The sequence below is a fragment of the Dendrobates tinctorius genome, unplaced genomic scaffold (genome assembly GCF_039654945.1).
Source record: "Dendrobates tinctorius isolate UK_male_01 unplaced genomic scaffold, ASM3965494v1 ptg000152l, whole genome shotgun sequence".
Lineage (NCBI taxonomy): Eukaryota > Metazoa > Chordata > Amphibia > Anura > Dendrobatidae > Dendrobates > Dendrobates tinctorius.
Genome location: NW_027361819.1, coordinates 293,251 through 309,525, shown reverse-complemented (window position 1 = coordinate 309,525; position 16,275 = coordinate 293,251). Strand labels below are relative to the sequence as shown.

Genomic DNA, 16,275 nt, shown 5'->3' with positions numbered 1-16,275 from the left:
AGCAATGTCATGTTATTTCCCAGTTTGATGTAGAATTATCATTTCATGGTGTTTTATTGGTCCATTCATAGTTCGTGACATTGTGGGTCCTCCTAAGCTGATCGCTGGAGAGGAGGCCGCTCTGTACTGCACAGTGGATAACGCCCCCGAGGACCTGTGTGTGACCTGGCTGATAAGAAGAGCTGGACAGGAGCAGGAGATCCAGACGTCTCAGAAGAGAGAACATTCAGAAGAAGAGGAGGAGAGTTTACTGGATACATCCTATGTGATCAAATCACAAGTGGTGGGACGTCAATATTCATCATCACTGAGCTTCATACCCCATATGGAGAGACATAAAGATGTGACCTTCATCTGTAGAGGGGTCTCCGGTCATCATAATGATGAGAAGGTGTATCACTGCAAGATGATTTATGGTGAGATATTTCTATTATATGACCTAAAATACATAAAGTTATAAAATACATTATAAACTTACTAGCTTGGCCCGTGTGAAATTTTTGCACATTGGTCGTCGGGGGCGCAGGCAATTTCAGAAAGAGCAAGCTGGTCAAATGTAAATGTATTTCATGATGAACACAGACAGGTATTTATATATGGAGATTGGTAATACAATAAATTGGTTTGATAAGTAGAGGCCAAAAAATGTTTTCCAGTTGAGGTGCCACCTGCAGGTCATTGTGTCTTTCTGCAGGTTTATGAAAATGAATGCTTAAACTGTATTTAGTGATGAAATCGTGGATGTGTGGTTTGTTTGGCTGTTTTCTTGCTGAAGGGGCAAGTTTACCTTTCAAATGGTGTATTATTTGTGTATGGGGGTGCAGTATGAACGGGGGTACAAAGGAATCACCGAAAAACAGTGTTTAGAAATAATAGAATAGATGACTAATGGAGGATGAATATTCTCCCTACATTTCACATATTTGACTTGAATAAAATGTTGTAGAGCTTTATTAGTTTTCTTGCTACAATGTATATAAACCAAGATTGGAAAAATCCCCAGGGACAGGAGGCAGATGTGTGTACAAAATTGTTCCTGGCATCTAACTTTTCCTCCATTTATTCTGTATAGGACTCAGATATCTCTGGACGTCCCATAGATAATAAATGGAGGTCCATTATGACAGCAAATTTCAGAGCCTATTGTTTGGGGGGGATGAGAGAAGGTCCCGAAGTTCAGACCCCACTGAACAGAAAGTAATCACTAGTTTGTAGAAATTAATAGAAAATAACAAAAAATGGGAGCAGAAGCAAACTGTAGTCAGGAATATAAGGTCAAATACACAGAGCTGGGCTTGGGATAAAATAGAGGTTAAACAGGATACCAATTACGGAACATCCCAACAGTCCGCTTTGTCATTGAAGTGTTCAGTGGAAAGGATCCTAGAAGGGCCTGAGCTTCTGCACATGTGCAAAAAGAGGACATTTTGGGAAGGCATTGTGGGGACAGGGGCAGGACTTAAACAGTCTTGCAATAAGTGTGTTAACTGTTGAGAGGTATGTGGTAGACTTCTGTGGCCTATGGTGGATCTCTATCTGTGTATGGTTTTACACATGGCATGCTACACTCTTCCCGACAAATATTGCTACTAGAGCAGAACATGGCTTATTACAGAGATCCCATCTCTCAATGTGTCTATGTTCTCATATTACGAAACAATCACTGACCTCATGGAGACCAGTCAAAGAAAACACTGCGGCAGCCGGCAAAGGCGCTCAATCAGTGAAATCCTAGGTGCATTGCTCCCTGAGAAATATGAATATGCAAATAAAGTCCGTGGAGCCTCATTTAAGAGTCTCAAACACGGGACTAGCCAGATCTTCCTCCAGGGAAGGACCCAGCCAAGGGGTGGCTCCTTTCGGAAACCACCATTACCACCATATTAAGTGGCCCTTTAAGTCAATATCCAGCTCTTTACGAGTTTACAGATATGACAAGGGAAATACCAAGGCCAGGTATCCATCCACAGACAGCTGTTTCGGGGTGTTGCCCCTCATCAGTGTGGAGTAGGATTCTGGCTAGGTGGGAGCAATGCCTAGTAGACCAACATCACGAAACAATCACTGACCTCAGGGAGACCAGTCAAAGAAAACACTGCGGCAGCCGGCAAAGGCGCTCAATCACAGTGAAATCCTAGGTGCAATGCTAGGTGTAGCACCATACCGATCTATATTGGAACTTTATGTGCACAAGCTTTAAATATATATTTAGAAAACTTTTATGCACACCTTTCAAGAAGTTTGCTGAAACAAAATCTTAAAAATAAGGGAATGTTATGAAGGAACATGGCGTCGCTTCAGCTTAGCTGTGAAGAAGTCAGAACTCATTATTTTTGTTGTTTCTCAGTAAAACCCAAGGTGTCAAAGACAAAAAATAGAATTCTATCGAAACCAGGAATGATGACGTATTTGCTCAGCTTGGATCATTTCAACCCTAAAAATATAAATATCGTCTGGAAATGTGGAGCAGAAATGACAGAAAAAGTGGCATCAACCAAAGTATCAGAGAATCCTGACAAAACCTACAACGTCTCCAGTGAGCTTGATATTCCCGAGGAGCAACACAAGGATCCAGGATTCAAAGTACACGTGACCTGGGAACATGAATCTCTGGAGAAATCAGAATCCCGAGAGCTGAATATCAGAGACTCAGGTGAGAGGAGATATATATGGGGGTTATAGAAGAATTCTGGAGCTGTATATCAGAGTCTCAGGTGAGAGGAGAGATATATGAGGGTTATATAAGAATCCTGGAGCCGTCTATCAGACACTCAGGCGAGAGGAGAGATATATCGGGGTTATAGAAGAATTCTGGAGCTGTATATCAGAGACTCAGGTGAGAGGAGAGATATACTGGGGTTATATAAGAATCCTGGAGCTGTATATCAGAGACTCAGGTGAGAGGAGAGATATATGGGGGTAACATAAGAATCCTGGAGCCGTCTATCAGAGACTCAGGTGAGAGGAGAGATATATGAGGATTATATAAGAATCCTGGAGCTGTGTATCAGAGACTCAGGTGAGAGGAGAGATATATGAGGGTTATATAAGAATCCTGGAGCCGTCTATCAGACACTCAGGCGAGAGGAGAGATATATGGGGGTTATATAAGAATCCTGGAGCTGTATATCAGAGACTCAGGTGAGAGGAGAGATATATGGGGGTTATATAAGAATCCTGGAGCCGTCTATCAGACACTCAGGCGAGAGGAGAGATATATCGGGGTTATAGAAGAATTCTGGAGCTGTATATCAGACTCAGGTGAGAGGAGAGATATATGGGGGTTATATAAGAATCCTGGAGCGTCTATCAGAGACTCAGGTGAGAGGAGAGATATATGGGGTAATATAAGAATCCTGGAGCCATCTATCAGAGACTCAGGTGAGAAGAGAGATATATGAGGATTATATAAGAATCCTGGAGCTGTATATCAGAGACTCAGGTGAGAGGAGAGATATATGGGGGTTATATAAGAATCCTGGAGCTGTATATCAGACACTCAGGTGAGAGGAGAGATATATGGGGGTTATATAAGAATCCTGGAGCCGTCTATCAGACACTCAGGCGAGAGAAGAGATATATCGGGGTTATAGAAGAATTCTGGAGCTGTATATCAGAGACTCAGGTGAGAGGAGAGATATATGGGGGTTATATAAGAATCCTGGAGCTGTATATCAGACACTCAGGTGAGAGGAGAGATATATGAGGATTATATAAGAATCCTGGAGCTGTAAATCAGACACTCAGGTAAGAGGAGAGATATATGGGGGTTATATAAGAATCCTGGAGCCGTCTATCAGACACTCAGGCGAGAGGAGAGATATATCAGGGTTATATAAGAATCCTGGAGCTGTATATCAGACACTCAGGTGAGAGGAGAGATATATGGGGGTTATATAAGAATCCTGGAGCCGTCTATCAGACACTCAGGCGAGAGGAGAGATATATCGGGGTTATAGAAGAATTCTGGAGCTGTATATCAGAGACTCAGGTGAGAGGAGAGATATATGGGGGTTATATAAGAATCCTGGAGCTGTATATCAGAGACTCAGGTGAGAGGAGAGATATATGGAGGTAACATAAGAATCCTGGAGCCGTCTATCAGAGACTCAGGTGAGAGGAGAGATATATGAGGATTATATAAGAATCCTGGAGCTGTATATCAGAGACTCAGGTGAGAGGAGAGATATATGGGGGTTATATAAGAATCCTGGAGCCGTCTATCAGACACTCAGGCGAGAGGAGAGATATATCGGGGTTATAGAAGAATTCTGGAGCTGTATATCAGACTCAGGTGAGAGGAGAGATATATGGGGGTTATATAAGAATCCTGGAGCATCTATCAGAGACTCAGGTGAGAGTAGAGATATATGGGGTAATATAAGAATCCTGGAGCCATCTATCAGAGACTCAGGTGAGAAGAGAGATATATGAGGATTATATAAGAATCCTGGAGCTGTATATCAGAGACTCAGGTGAGAGGAGAGATATATGGGGGTTATATAAGAATCCTGGAGCTGTATATCAGACACTCAGGTGAGAGGAGAGATATATGGGGGTTATATAAGAATCCTGGAGCCGTCTATCAGACACTCAGGCGAGAGAAGAGATATATCGGGGTTATAGAAGAATTCTGGAGCTGTATATCAGAGACTCAGGTGAGAGGAGAGATATATGGGGGTTATATAAGAATCCTGGAGCTGTATATCAGACACTCAGGTGAGAGGAGAGATATATGAGGATTATATAAGAATCCTGGAGCTGTAAATCAGACACTCAGGTAAGAGGAGAGATATATGGGGGTTATATAAGAATCCTGGAGCCGTCTATCAGACACTCAGGCGAGAGGAGAGATATATCGGGGTTATATAAGAATCCTGGAGCTGTATATCAGACACTCAGGTGAGAGGAGAGATATATGGGGGTTATATAAGAATCCTGGAGCCGTCTATCAGACACTCAGGCGAGAGGAGAGATATATCGGGGTTATAGAAGAATTCTGGAGCTGTATATCAGAGACTCAGGTGAGAGGAGAGATATATGGGGTTATATAAGAATCCTGGAGCCGTCTATCAGAGACTCAGGTGAGAGGAGAGATATATGGGGTTATATAAGAATCCTGGAGCCGTCTATCAGAGACTCAGGTGAGAGGAGAGATATATGGGGTTATATAAGAATCCTGGAGCATCTATCAGAGACTCAGGTGAGAGGAGAAATATATGGGGGTTATATAAGAATATTGGAGCTGTCTATCAGAGACTCACGTGAGAGGAGAGATATATGGGGTTATATAAGAATCCTGGAGCCATCTATCAGAGACTCAGGTGAGAGAAGAGATATATGGGGTTATATAAAAATCCTGGAGCCGTCTATCAGAGACTCAGGTGAGAGGAGAGATATATGGGGTTATATAAGAATCCTGGAGACGTCTATCAGAGACTCAGGTGAGAGGAGAGATATATGGGGTTATGTAAGAATCCTGGAGCCGTCTATCAGAGACTCAGGTGAGAGGAGAAATATATGGGGGTTATATAAGAATATTGGAGCTGTCTATCAGAGACTCAGGTGAGAGGAGAGATATATGGGGTCTGCGTCAAACTGGAGCACCTTGGGCCCACCAGAGAAAATCATTCTTGGGGCCCACTATGTAGCTACATAGAAATAAATACAAGACCACCAATTGTGTGGTAAATCAAGCTAATATCCGGGTATAAGGTAGTACATGTCTTAATTATGTAGCAGGAGTTGGGGCAGCCCCCCTCATAGAATATAAAACAGCCCCCTCATAGAATATAACGTAGCCCCCTCACAGAATATAATGTAGACCCCCTCATAAAATATAAAGCAGCCCCCTCATAGAATATAATGTAGACCCCTCATAGAATATAGTGCAGCCCCTTCATAGAATATAATGCAGCCCCCTCATAGAAAATAATGCAGCCCTCCCCAAAATATAATGCAGCCCTCATATAGTATAATGCAGCACCCTCTTAGAATATAATGTAGCTCCCCTCATAGAATATAAGTTGTCCACTATAAAATATAATGTAGCCTCCTCATAGAATATGATGCAGCCCCCTCATAGAATATAATATAGCCCCCTCATAGAATATAATGTAGCTCTCCATAGAGTATAATGCAGCCCTCATCTAGTATAATGCAGCCCCCTCTTAGAATATAATGTATCCCCCCTCATAGAATATAAATTGGTCCACCATAGAATATAATGTAGCCTCCTCATAGGGTATAATGCTGCCCCCCTCATAGGGTATGTGTCATGATCCAGGACGGGGTTTCGCTTTGGCCCGTCCTGGTCTGATTGGGGGTTAATTATTCCGCCTCTCCCTGGCAGAGGGCGGCTATTTAATGCTCACTGGACCTAGATCCAGTGTCAGTTATACTCCTGCCCTCGGCTGAGTTAGTTGACCTTGTGCGTACGTGTGCCTTGTGCCTGATATCTTGCTTGCTTGTTTGGTTTTCATTCGGTTCTGTCCCTGTTACGAGTTCTGCCTGTGCCTCTTGTACTGCGCTACCTCTCATGTATGACTCTCTGCTTGTGACCCGACTTCTCTCTGCTCGTCCCCTTGGTACCGCGTCGCCCTCTTGTGTATGACCTTTGGCTTTGTCTGACCTCCCGTCTGTTTACCCCTTCCGTACATCGCTGTCCGTACTGTGAACGACCTCCGTTTTGCCTGACTCTGAGTTTGCTGTCTTCTGTGAAAGCAGGACACTAAGCCCCGCCCCCATTGCAGTCACATGACCGTAGGTCCCGTGCCGGCTTGCTAAACTTCACCACTAAGGTCCCGTGCACCTATACTTTCTGGCTATTCTGGTCCCCAGGGGTCCCTACAGTGCGGGTGAGTCCCTGCTCAGCGGAGGCTGTACGCCGGCGCTGTCAGGATCCTGATAGTATGATGCTGCCCCCCATAGGGTATAATGCTGCCCCCCCACAGGCTATAATGCTGCCCCCCATAGGGTACGGTATATATATATATATATATATATATAGACAGATAGCTAGATATAGATATAGATAATAGAGATAGATAGAAATATGATATATAGATAGATGGATAGATAGGTATAGATTGATAGATAGATAGAGATAGATAGATAGATAGATAGAGAGATACAGTATAAAAAAACAAAACACAATACTCACATCTCCTCGCTCCCACGCTGATTCCGGCGGCGGCTCTGCTTTGGTGTCAGGAGCTGCGCTGCCGTCTGCCAGACACACAGTGGGTGTGCGATGAAGTGACGTCATCGCGCACCGGCTGTGTGTCAGAAGCAGAGGGGACTGATGGGAGAGGGAGCGTCATCAGACGCTCTCTCTTCCATTACAATTGAGGGCGGCGCGCACGGAGAGCAGCCCTGACTTACTGCCGCATAGCGGCCACGTGGGCTGGGAGCCCCTGGGGGCGGGGGGGGCCCTGGTCTCCCCGCCCAGATAGTGTGCACTGTCACTGACCGGAGACTGCTATTAAAGTGAAATGATATTCACCCCTCTCCACGCCCATCTGAGCGTGGGGAGCAGTGAATATTCATTTCTCTTTAGCAGCGGGAATGGGCTCCTGCCTCCTGTCACCCGCTGCTGCTCCGCTGGCATGGGGCCCCCATAGCAGCTACGTGGAGTGCCGCTATTAGCGACACGCCACTGGCTGGGGCCCCCTGGAGCAACGAGGCCCTAGCCAACTGCTGGCCCTGCATGCCAGCAGGTACCAGGGCCCACCAGAGAATTCTCTGGTGGGCCAGTCCGACCCTGTTTGGGGTTGTATAAGAATCTCAGAGCCGTCTATCAGAGACTCAGGTGAGAGGAGAGATATATGGGGTTATATAAGAATCCTGGAGCCGTCTATCAGAGACTCAGGTGAGAGGAGAGATATAAGGGGTTATATAAGAATCTCTGAGATGTCTGCAGGCATATAACTTTGTCCTTATACACAATACAGCTGGGAATAGTAATCATGTAGGACCTCACAGGATACAATATATCGGCTGGCCGGTCTTCTGTATATCCTCTATTTATCTAATAATGACTCTGGTAACGGTTTCTCATCTCGGTGAACCCCTCGGTTATTTTACTGTCTGATCTCCCTCATTTCTTCCATTCTTCAAATTTAGTAATAAATCCATGTGCATTATATATGTGACGATATTATATGTGATGTCACGTCTCGTTCTGTAGATTACAGATGGACTCCGGTTGTAGAAGAGATTCAGACCCCTCGTCTCCTTCTCGGCTCCCCGGCCGTCCTGCAGTGTAATATCTCAGAGTATTTCCCGCATGCCATCACTGTGAAATGGATGAGACGTGATAGAGATCAGATACATGAAGAGACTGACAATAACCAGAGGATAACATCCAGGAGAGCGGCCGATAACACCTACAGCTGTACAGCCAGTCTGACCATCACCCCCGACCTACGGACACATCAGGGGGCAGAATATGTATGTCTGGTGGAGCACCCCTCCCTGGAGAGACCCATACAGAGAAGCACGGAGCCACTACAAGTCTATGGTGAGTGGTTATATATTCTGGAGAAATATGAAGTTTCCTCCGTCTCTGTGTAATTATTTTATTTCTGGATATAAAGTCCTGCACTCGTCTTTATATTTCCTCCATCAATTTACAGTCACAGTTACCGTATATAAGTTCTCTATCTGTCGACGTACAGCGAGGATCTGTATATGGAGGAAATAGTGATTTTCCGCTTCTGGTGGTAAAAATCGCCAGTAGATGTCAGCAAAGCACATTTATGAATCGTTGGTTTACTATGCACTGTATTACATCTCCTAACTCACAGCACCCAAACTAATCCTGACACACTGGAACAAATCTACTGCCACACAACAACTGTCTCATTCAGCAGCAGTAGAACGGGTTCTGGGATACCACAAACTCCCCCTCTTAAGAAAAGCCATCCTCGGCGTACAGTTGGATGCTGAAGCCTTGTACAAATGACAAATTTAGAGATACAGAGGAAGAAGTGCTATACACAACTGCAGAGCAGAATGGAATAATTACTAGTAAAACCAACACAGGATGTGAATATGAGAAATATTCAGAACATTGTTGGGATATAGTCTCTAGACATTTGATGTAAATGTCCATGCCTAGAAAAATACAATAGTAGATAAACATGAGTATGTACAACATTCTTAGTAATAACTATAATACTAATACTTGTAAATGGGGTTAATGAAGTTTAGGATTTCTTGGCTTTGTGAGCCAGACCTGTTATATGAACTAGAAAAAGAACACATATTAATCTGGTAAATCTGAGTATATAAATGCCAAGAGGGCATATGATTCAAGAAGGATATATGGTGAGGTACCTAGTCCCTGTACCGAGCAGGTAGGATACCTTGTGTACTCCGCTCAGAGCGTCTCAAAGGTACTGTCCAATGACTGGAGATCAGTTCAGGTTCTGTGGTCTCTTCAGGTGGAAGAAAAGTACCGTATTTTTCAGATTATAAGCCGCACTCCCCCCCCAAATTTAGGGGGAAAATGGGGGTGCGTCTTATAATGTGGATATACCTTATCGGCGCACCGCTGCGGGTGTCCGGTGCTGCCACTGCACTGTTTCCCATGCTGCCATTGCCCTGTGTCCCATGCTGCCGCTGCCCTGTGTCCCATGCTGCCACTGCCCTGTGTCCAGTGGCGATGCTGCGGGGGGCTTTGCCAACATTTTGTGAAAGGCCAGAGCCTCCGGAAGTTCCATGGTTTCCTGTGGGGTGGACTCCAGGAAAATGGCCACCAGGGGGTGGCAGATGCACATATGGAGTTCTCGGGAGATGAGATCTCAGCCGAGAACTCCATCTGCGCATGCTTCGCCCCCAGGCAGCCATTTTCCCGGAGTCCACCAGCTGAGATCTCATTTCCTGAGATCTTGGTGGCGAGATCTTGGTGATCTTGTCCAGTTTACTGGAAGCCTTCGGTTGTAGTTTTCCTTGGCACATCCCTGTAGCAACTCAATAAGTGGTTTAGACACTTGAGCAAAGTGAGGAATAAAGCGGCGATAGTATCCTGCACATCTCAAAAAGTTTCGGACTTCTTTGACGATAGTTGGCGTTCTCCAGTTTTAAACTACAGCAATTTTGTCGGGATCAGGTTGTACCCCTTCCATGCTTACCGCATGTCCAAGGTAGTTGACTCATGGTTTTAGCAAGTGGCATTTGGAGGGTTTGACTTCGAGGCCATGTTGGCTTAGTACCTTGAAGACTTCGAACAGATGATGAATCTGGTCTTCATATGTCCTTGAATAGACAATGACATCATCAAGGTAAAGGATGACACTCTGGAAATTTCTCCATTAGCCGTTGGAATGTAGCAGGAGCATTGCTAAGTTCGAAAGGCATGAAGTTAAATTCAAAGAGCCCCATTGATGTGGTAAAGGCAGTCTTCTCTCTGTCCTCTGGCGCTACGGGAACTTGCCAGTACTCGCAGGTTAAGTCAAGGGTAGAGAAGTAGGAGGCAGATCCGAGAGCAATCAGGGACTCTTCAATTCGTGGCAAGGGGTAGGCTTCTTTGTGTGTGATGTTCAATTTGCGGTAATCCACATAGAAACGTATGGAACCATTTATTTTTTTCACAAGGACCAGCGGTGCAGCCCAAGGGCTTTCACTTTCACGTATGACATCAGCCTCTTTCATGTCTTGAAGCATTTTCTTGACAGGCTGATACAGGACGATGTCGCTCCTTGATGGGAGGATGATTACCTGTGAGGATTCAATGCTGAATCAGAGTAGTCTTACCAAAATCCAACGGGAGCTTTCTGAATGCTTGATGATGACGCTTGGCAAGGTTCAGAACTCCATTGATTCTCTCTGTTGGAGTAGTGGCATCTCCCAAATTCAGCTCAGTGCACCAGGGGTCTGAAGTAGCCTTCTTATTGCCTTCGTCAGCTTGGGTGGAATGTTGATTAACTGTTACCTCACTTGACATGATGTTTTCTGGTGAGAGTTGAGATAACTGTGCTACTGGATAAAATTTGTGGAGGTTAACAGGTGCGTCACTTAAGTTAGTCAGTCGAACTGGCACCTCAGAGATGGATGTAACTTTAAAGGCATCCTTCAGTTTTGCAAGGATTTGTTCAGACGCTCTACTCTCTGAAGGGGGCCAGGATCGAACTTCCCTGGAAGCAGCTCCCTGAAGCTGACCCAGCAGGATCTGCACCTGCTGTTCTGCAGCGAGGGGGTAAAACAGAAAGAGAGCTAGCAACTTGTCATGGAAGCCCCTGAAGGTGTGTGGCTCCCCTTTGTAGCGTGGCAACCAGGGAGCTTTCGGATAAAATGGGACAGAGAATGACATGTTGCACACGATGAGCAGAAAAGGGCTGCTAGCACCAGCTTGGCTGTTGTCGCTGAGTTCACTCATTATGTAGATGCTGAGGTGACTGCTCACAATCGGACAGAGTCTCTGATATAGGCAGACAGATGAATCCTGTTGGTGACATCAAAAATTGTGGTGGGCCACTGGGGAGGCGCCAGATGTTGCAGAAGGGCCAGCTGGGTCATGTAGTCTCACTGGCAGCAGATAATGATGTCACGGTAGCTGAAGTGGGTCGCTGGACCCCTCAACACTTCCCTCGTGTCCACAATTGTCAATAGTGGGAGGTGGCACTTGTAGATGGTATATATAGGACCCAACGGGGACTCACCGTAGTTGTGTCTGGATGCAGGTTTGGAGCACCCATGGTGTTCGTGCAATCTCAAGCAGCCAGACATGCAGGTGAACTTGTAAACATAACAATTTTACTGAAAGAGGTAATGGGGTACAGTCTCTCTCTGTTAAAGGTAAAGTTCACAGTATATTGTACGTATGAAAGTATTGGTTCTCTCCTCATGAGACAAGTGAGGATATGGCAGCTGGAGCAGAGTGCTGTTCACTTGCTATTAGAGGAAGTTTTATGTGTAGTCCAAGAAATATTACACTGATGGAGGGACCTTCACAGATTGGCTCTCTGTTGAAGCACACTAAAGTGTGGAAGTACACACAGTTTTGAGCCAACCCTTCCCTTTCCTAGGGAGTAGGTTAAAGAAATTTGGTGGCGTGGCAACCATGTGGATCTGGTCCTGGCTCGAAGCAAACAGGATAAGATAAGACAGGACAGATAAGTACACCTGCGCAGGAGCGCAATGCCGAGCAGACTGTGTGGATGATGCAGGGACGCGTCATCCACACATCAACCTTGCTTCAGTAGCTTCAATATAAGGCTGCTATGTGGAATAGGATCAATTACCTTTATAAAGTCCAGATAAATCCCATCAGCCACATTACCATCATCCAGATTTGCACTTACCGCCTCATAGAAATCCAACATGTCAGACACGACTTATCCTTCATGGATCTGTGCTGGTTGTCAGTTATGATATTATTTACAATATATCTCTGCAGGTCATCTCTTATAACGCCCTCATATATGTCACACTACTGATGTCAGACTTACCGGATTCACCTTCTTACCTTTCTTATATATTGGTACCACATCAGCCTCCTCCAATCCTAACGCACCGACCCTGAGATCGCCCGGCCATAATGTGCCGCTGCCTCCACTGTGTACAGGGAGATCATTATACACTAACGATAATAATAATGGCTGGCATTTCTTTGGATTTGGTTTCTTTCCTGTAGAAGGTGACCGTTCTCCTCCATACTGGGGGGTGTAATGACCGGAGGATGATTCCTGGTTCTGAGGGAGAATTGGACGATGTATAAGACATTACATGACCCCGAGGGCAGACAATGAGACAAACTTCTGCTCCTTGTTCCAGGTAAACCCCAGATGTCGGCCCCTATAGCGATCACTATGGCCGATTCATCTCATGTTCAGTTCTCTCTGAATCTACAGAAGTTTTACCCTGAAGATATAAAAATCTCCTGCCGCTGGGAAAATACAAATGATAATTATGGGAAACGACCAGATGTGGAAACAAAAAGTACACAGAATGATGACCTCACATACGATGTCACCAGTGTCGTCAAGATTTCTAATTATTCATTCAGAAATCCAGAAAAGAAAATCATTGTAGAGTGGGAACACGAGAGCATGGAGACATCAGAGTGGAGATCACTGAGTGTCAGAGGTAAAGACGATATCGATTTATCATCTATCTATTATTTATCTATCTCTATCCTCTAATCTCTGTCTTTCTATTAGATTCTGTTTTTCTATAAAACATATTCAGTAAACTCTACAGTGCCAGTATGATTGTTATAGGGGCTAAGTCTCCTCTATAAAGGTCTATATTGTACAATCTCAGTTTCATGGTGACAGAAGCCGCTTCACATTAGGCCGTGACCACTCTCCAACCTTCTTATTGTCTCATTCTTTGTCTCCCTGCTTCTGATCATTGTCTTGCTCGGCTGCAGGTTGTGCGCACTGTCCTCAATTCTCCTGGTTTTTTACTCTTTTGTGAATTAATTGCTTCCTCAATGATCACAAGACATCCAGGCCCGACATCAAACACCCGGGATCCATGGTGCCTTCTCCTCTACGCCTGTATTGGTGTAGAGCAGGGTTTTTACTCCATACCTAACCTTAGTCCATAGAATATTCCCAGAAGCATTGAGGGACATCTCGGGGGTCTCAGAAGGACTCCAGCAATGGTTTTCTTGGACAGCAGAAGCTTCCGATATGGTGTCCTTCCTTCCACCGTCCGTCCTTCCTTCCACCGTCCGTCCTTCCTTCCTTCCTTCCTTGTAACCGAAGATGGATTTATACTCAGGTCTCCAGAAATGCAGGTCTATAGATGCAGCAGAGACAAATGTGTGCATGGCACATCACCGCTCAGCTCAGCATCTCGTAATATTTGATTTTGTTATTTTACATCTATTATATAATATTCACATCACTCCCAATATCAAAAGCTTAATGGGTCCTGCCTGGTGGACTCCAATGTATCCACCTAAATATGAATGCAAAAAAAAAACTGGAGGCAGCTCTCCAAAATAACATCATAAACTCTATGTTTCAAATTCAAGATGCATTCTGGATGTAAACATTGTGTGTGAGATGTTCTTCTGGAGCGCTGCTTCCACTACTCTTTTTGGATATTATCGAGTCTGTGTCTGTGACATTTATACAGGACTCAGTGTAAATTCCTCATCTTCTTCCACATGTTACAGATTTTCACTGGCGTCCACACGTCGGATCTATCAGTGTCCCCAGGCTGGAAGATGGTGAAGAAGCCACCCTGACCTGTGATATCTCCGGATATTTCCCGGATCTTCTAACTGTTATCTGGTTCACAAAGAAGGACGGAGATGTGACCGAACTGCCAAGAACATCATCATCATATATGGACAGAACTTACAAGATGTCACAGAAGGAGGCGAAACAGGCAGATAACACTTATTCCTGTGAAGCGTCATTGACTTTTACCCCAAAAATAATTTCACACCAAGGATCAGAAATCCTCTGCAGAGTGGAGCATCCCAGCGAGGAGCGCCCCATAGAGCGGAGCACCCGACCCCTACATATCGGTGAGTGCCCCAGACTTACATGTGGATTTCCAAATCCTGATTTTGGGAAAAAAAATGAATCCAGTCCATTATATAGTTATTCTGGGAGGGCAGGGAGTACTTACTTCTAGTAAATAGCCGGGGGTCCCAGTCGTTGGACTCTCAGTGATCTCACATTTATCTCCAGTTCTGTAATAATCAATGTTCTGTAAATGTCATAGAAATAGCGACGACGACGGAGAGAGAAGAAATGTCAGAAGTGAGATCCGTTTATAGCTCTTGTTACATTGCAGCAGCCGCGACATTCGGGAGATAATCAATGATACCCGACCATGTGACGGATTGTCCTTGTCACCTCTGGGGAGCGGACGCTCCTGCAGGCCGTGTCCTGTAATCCTGTCCGCAGCGCTCCCGGTGTTGTGTCTTCCGCCTTCATCGGTCGTAGGTCGGATCTGATGATACATGGGCGGCCGCGTGTTTTATCTCACAATCACTCATCGGCCGCGCTCCACTGACTGTTGGGGTCCGTGTGCCGCTCATTGTGGATGGGGGTAGCGCACTGACCAGAAGCCGGACTGTGTGAATGAGGCTGAACGTCTAATATTCCCATTATCCGATAATAAAGGGGGACACAATCCTACATAATGATAATGGCGGTATGTGAGACCAGTGGTGGAGACGTGAGATCTGCAGCCTCGTACAGCGAGGACATATCCGTCCCCATCTGATAATAAAGGGGGTGTTACGACGCCATCTGCCCCCCCGGTCCTGGGATACTCACCTTGTTCCCTGGTGTGTCGCTGGCCGGGCTCCTCCGGGGGTCCCTCCTCATCTTCCGTCTTGGCGGGCGCGTCGGGGATCTCATCCGCCGTGCACCCGGCTGCTTAGGCCGTGACAGCACTGCTCCTCCATTCCTTATGAGGCCTGACCCAGAAGTCCTCCCTCACGTGCAGCTGCAACAGGTATATCAGGCTCTTCCTGCTATAGGAAGCGCCTGATTATTACTTCAGCATCTGTTCTGGGCCAATGTTGGTTCCAGCGTGGGCGCTCTTCTGATACTCAGGTCCCAGTGTGCCTTCCTATGCGCACTCGGCTCTTCTTATCCAGCATGCTTCCCAGTGTGCGCTCGGCGCTCTCCTGTATCCAGCGTGCGCTACATAAAGATAATGGTGGTATATGATACCAGTGGTGGAGACGTGAGATCTGCAGCCTCGTACAGCGAGGACACGTCCGTCCCCATCTGATAATAAAGGGGGGCACAATCCTACATAATGATAATGGCGGTATGTGAGACCAGTGATGGAGACGTGAGGTCTGCAGCCTCGTACAGCGAGGACACGTCCGTTCACATCTGATGATAAAGGGGGGCACAATCCTACATAATGATAATGGCGGTATGTGAGACCAGTGGTGGACACATGAGATCTGCAGCCTCGTACAGCGAGGACACGTCCGTCTACCATCTGATGATAATGGGGGGCACAATCCTACATAATGATAATGGCGGTATGTGAGACCAGTGGTGGAGATGTGAGATCTGCAGCCTCGTACAGCGAGGACACGTCCGTCTACCATCTGATGATAATGGGGGGCACAATCCTACATAATGATAATGGCGGTATGTGAGACCAGCGGTGGAGATATGAGATCTGCAGCCTCGTACAGCGAGGACACGTCTGTCCCCATCTGATGATAACGGGGGACACAATCCTACATAATGATAATGGCGGTATGTGATACCAGTGGTGGACACATGAGATCTGCAGCCTCGTACAGCGAGGACACGTCCGTCTACCATCTGATGATAA

General features: G+C 45.7%; 1 protein-coding gene and 1 long non-coding RNA gene across 3 annotated transcripts in view; one reads left to right on the top strand and one right to left on the bottom strand.

Moving 5' to 3' along the window:
• LOC141050653 (uncharacterized) overlaps positions 1-16,275 on the top strand; it is a 45,056-nt gene that overhangs the window by 13,850 nt on the left and 14,931 nt on the right. For both annotated transcript variants that reach the window (XM_073547242.1, XM_073547243.1), the window contains exons 6-10: positions 72-416; positions 2,348-2,653; positions 8,189-8,521; positions 12,778-13,089; positions 14,132-14,488. In XM_073547242.1, coding sequence (XP_073403343.1) covers positions 72-416; positions 2,348-2,653; positions 8,189-8,521; positions 12,778-13,089; positions 14,132-14,488 — 1,653 coding nt within the window. The remainder of the gene's footprint in view (positions 1-71; positions 417-2,347; positions 2,654-8,188; positions 8,522-12,777; positions 13,090-14,131; positions 14,489-16,275) is intronic.
• Positions 187-16,275, bottom strand: part of LOC141050654 (uncharacterized) — a 120,739-nt gene continuing 104,650 nt past the window's right edge. Inside the window, exon 3 of the long non-coding RNA XR_012220516.1 lies at positions 187-439. This is a non-coding gene — a long non-coding RNA (uncharacterized lncRNA). The remainder of the gene's footprint in view (positions 440-16,275) is intronic.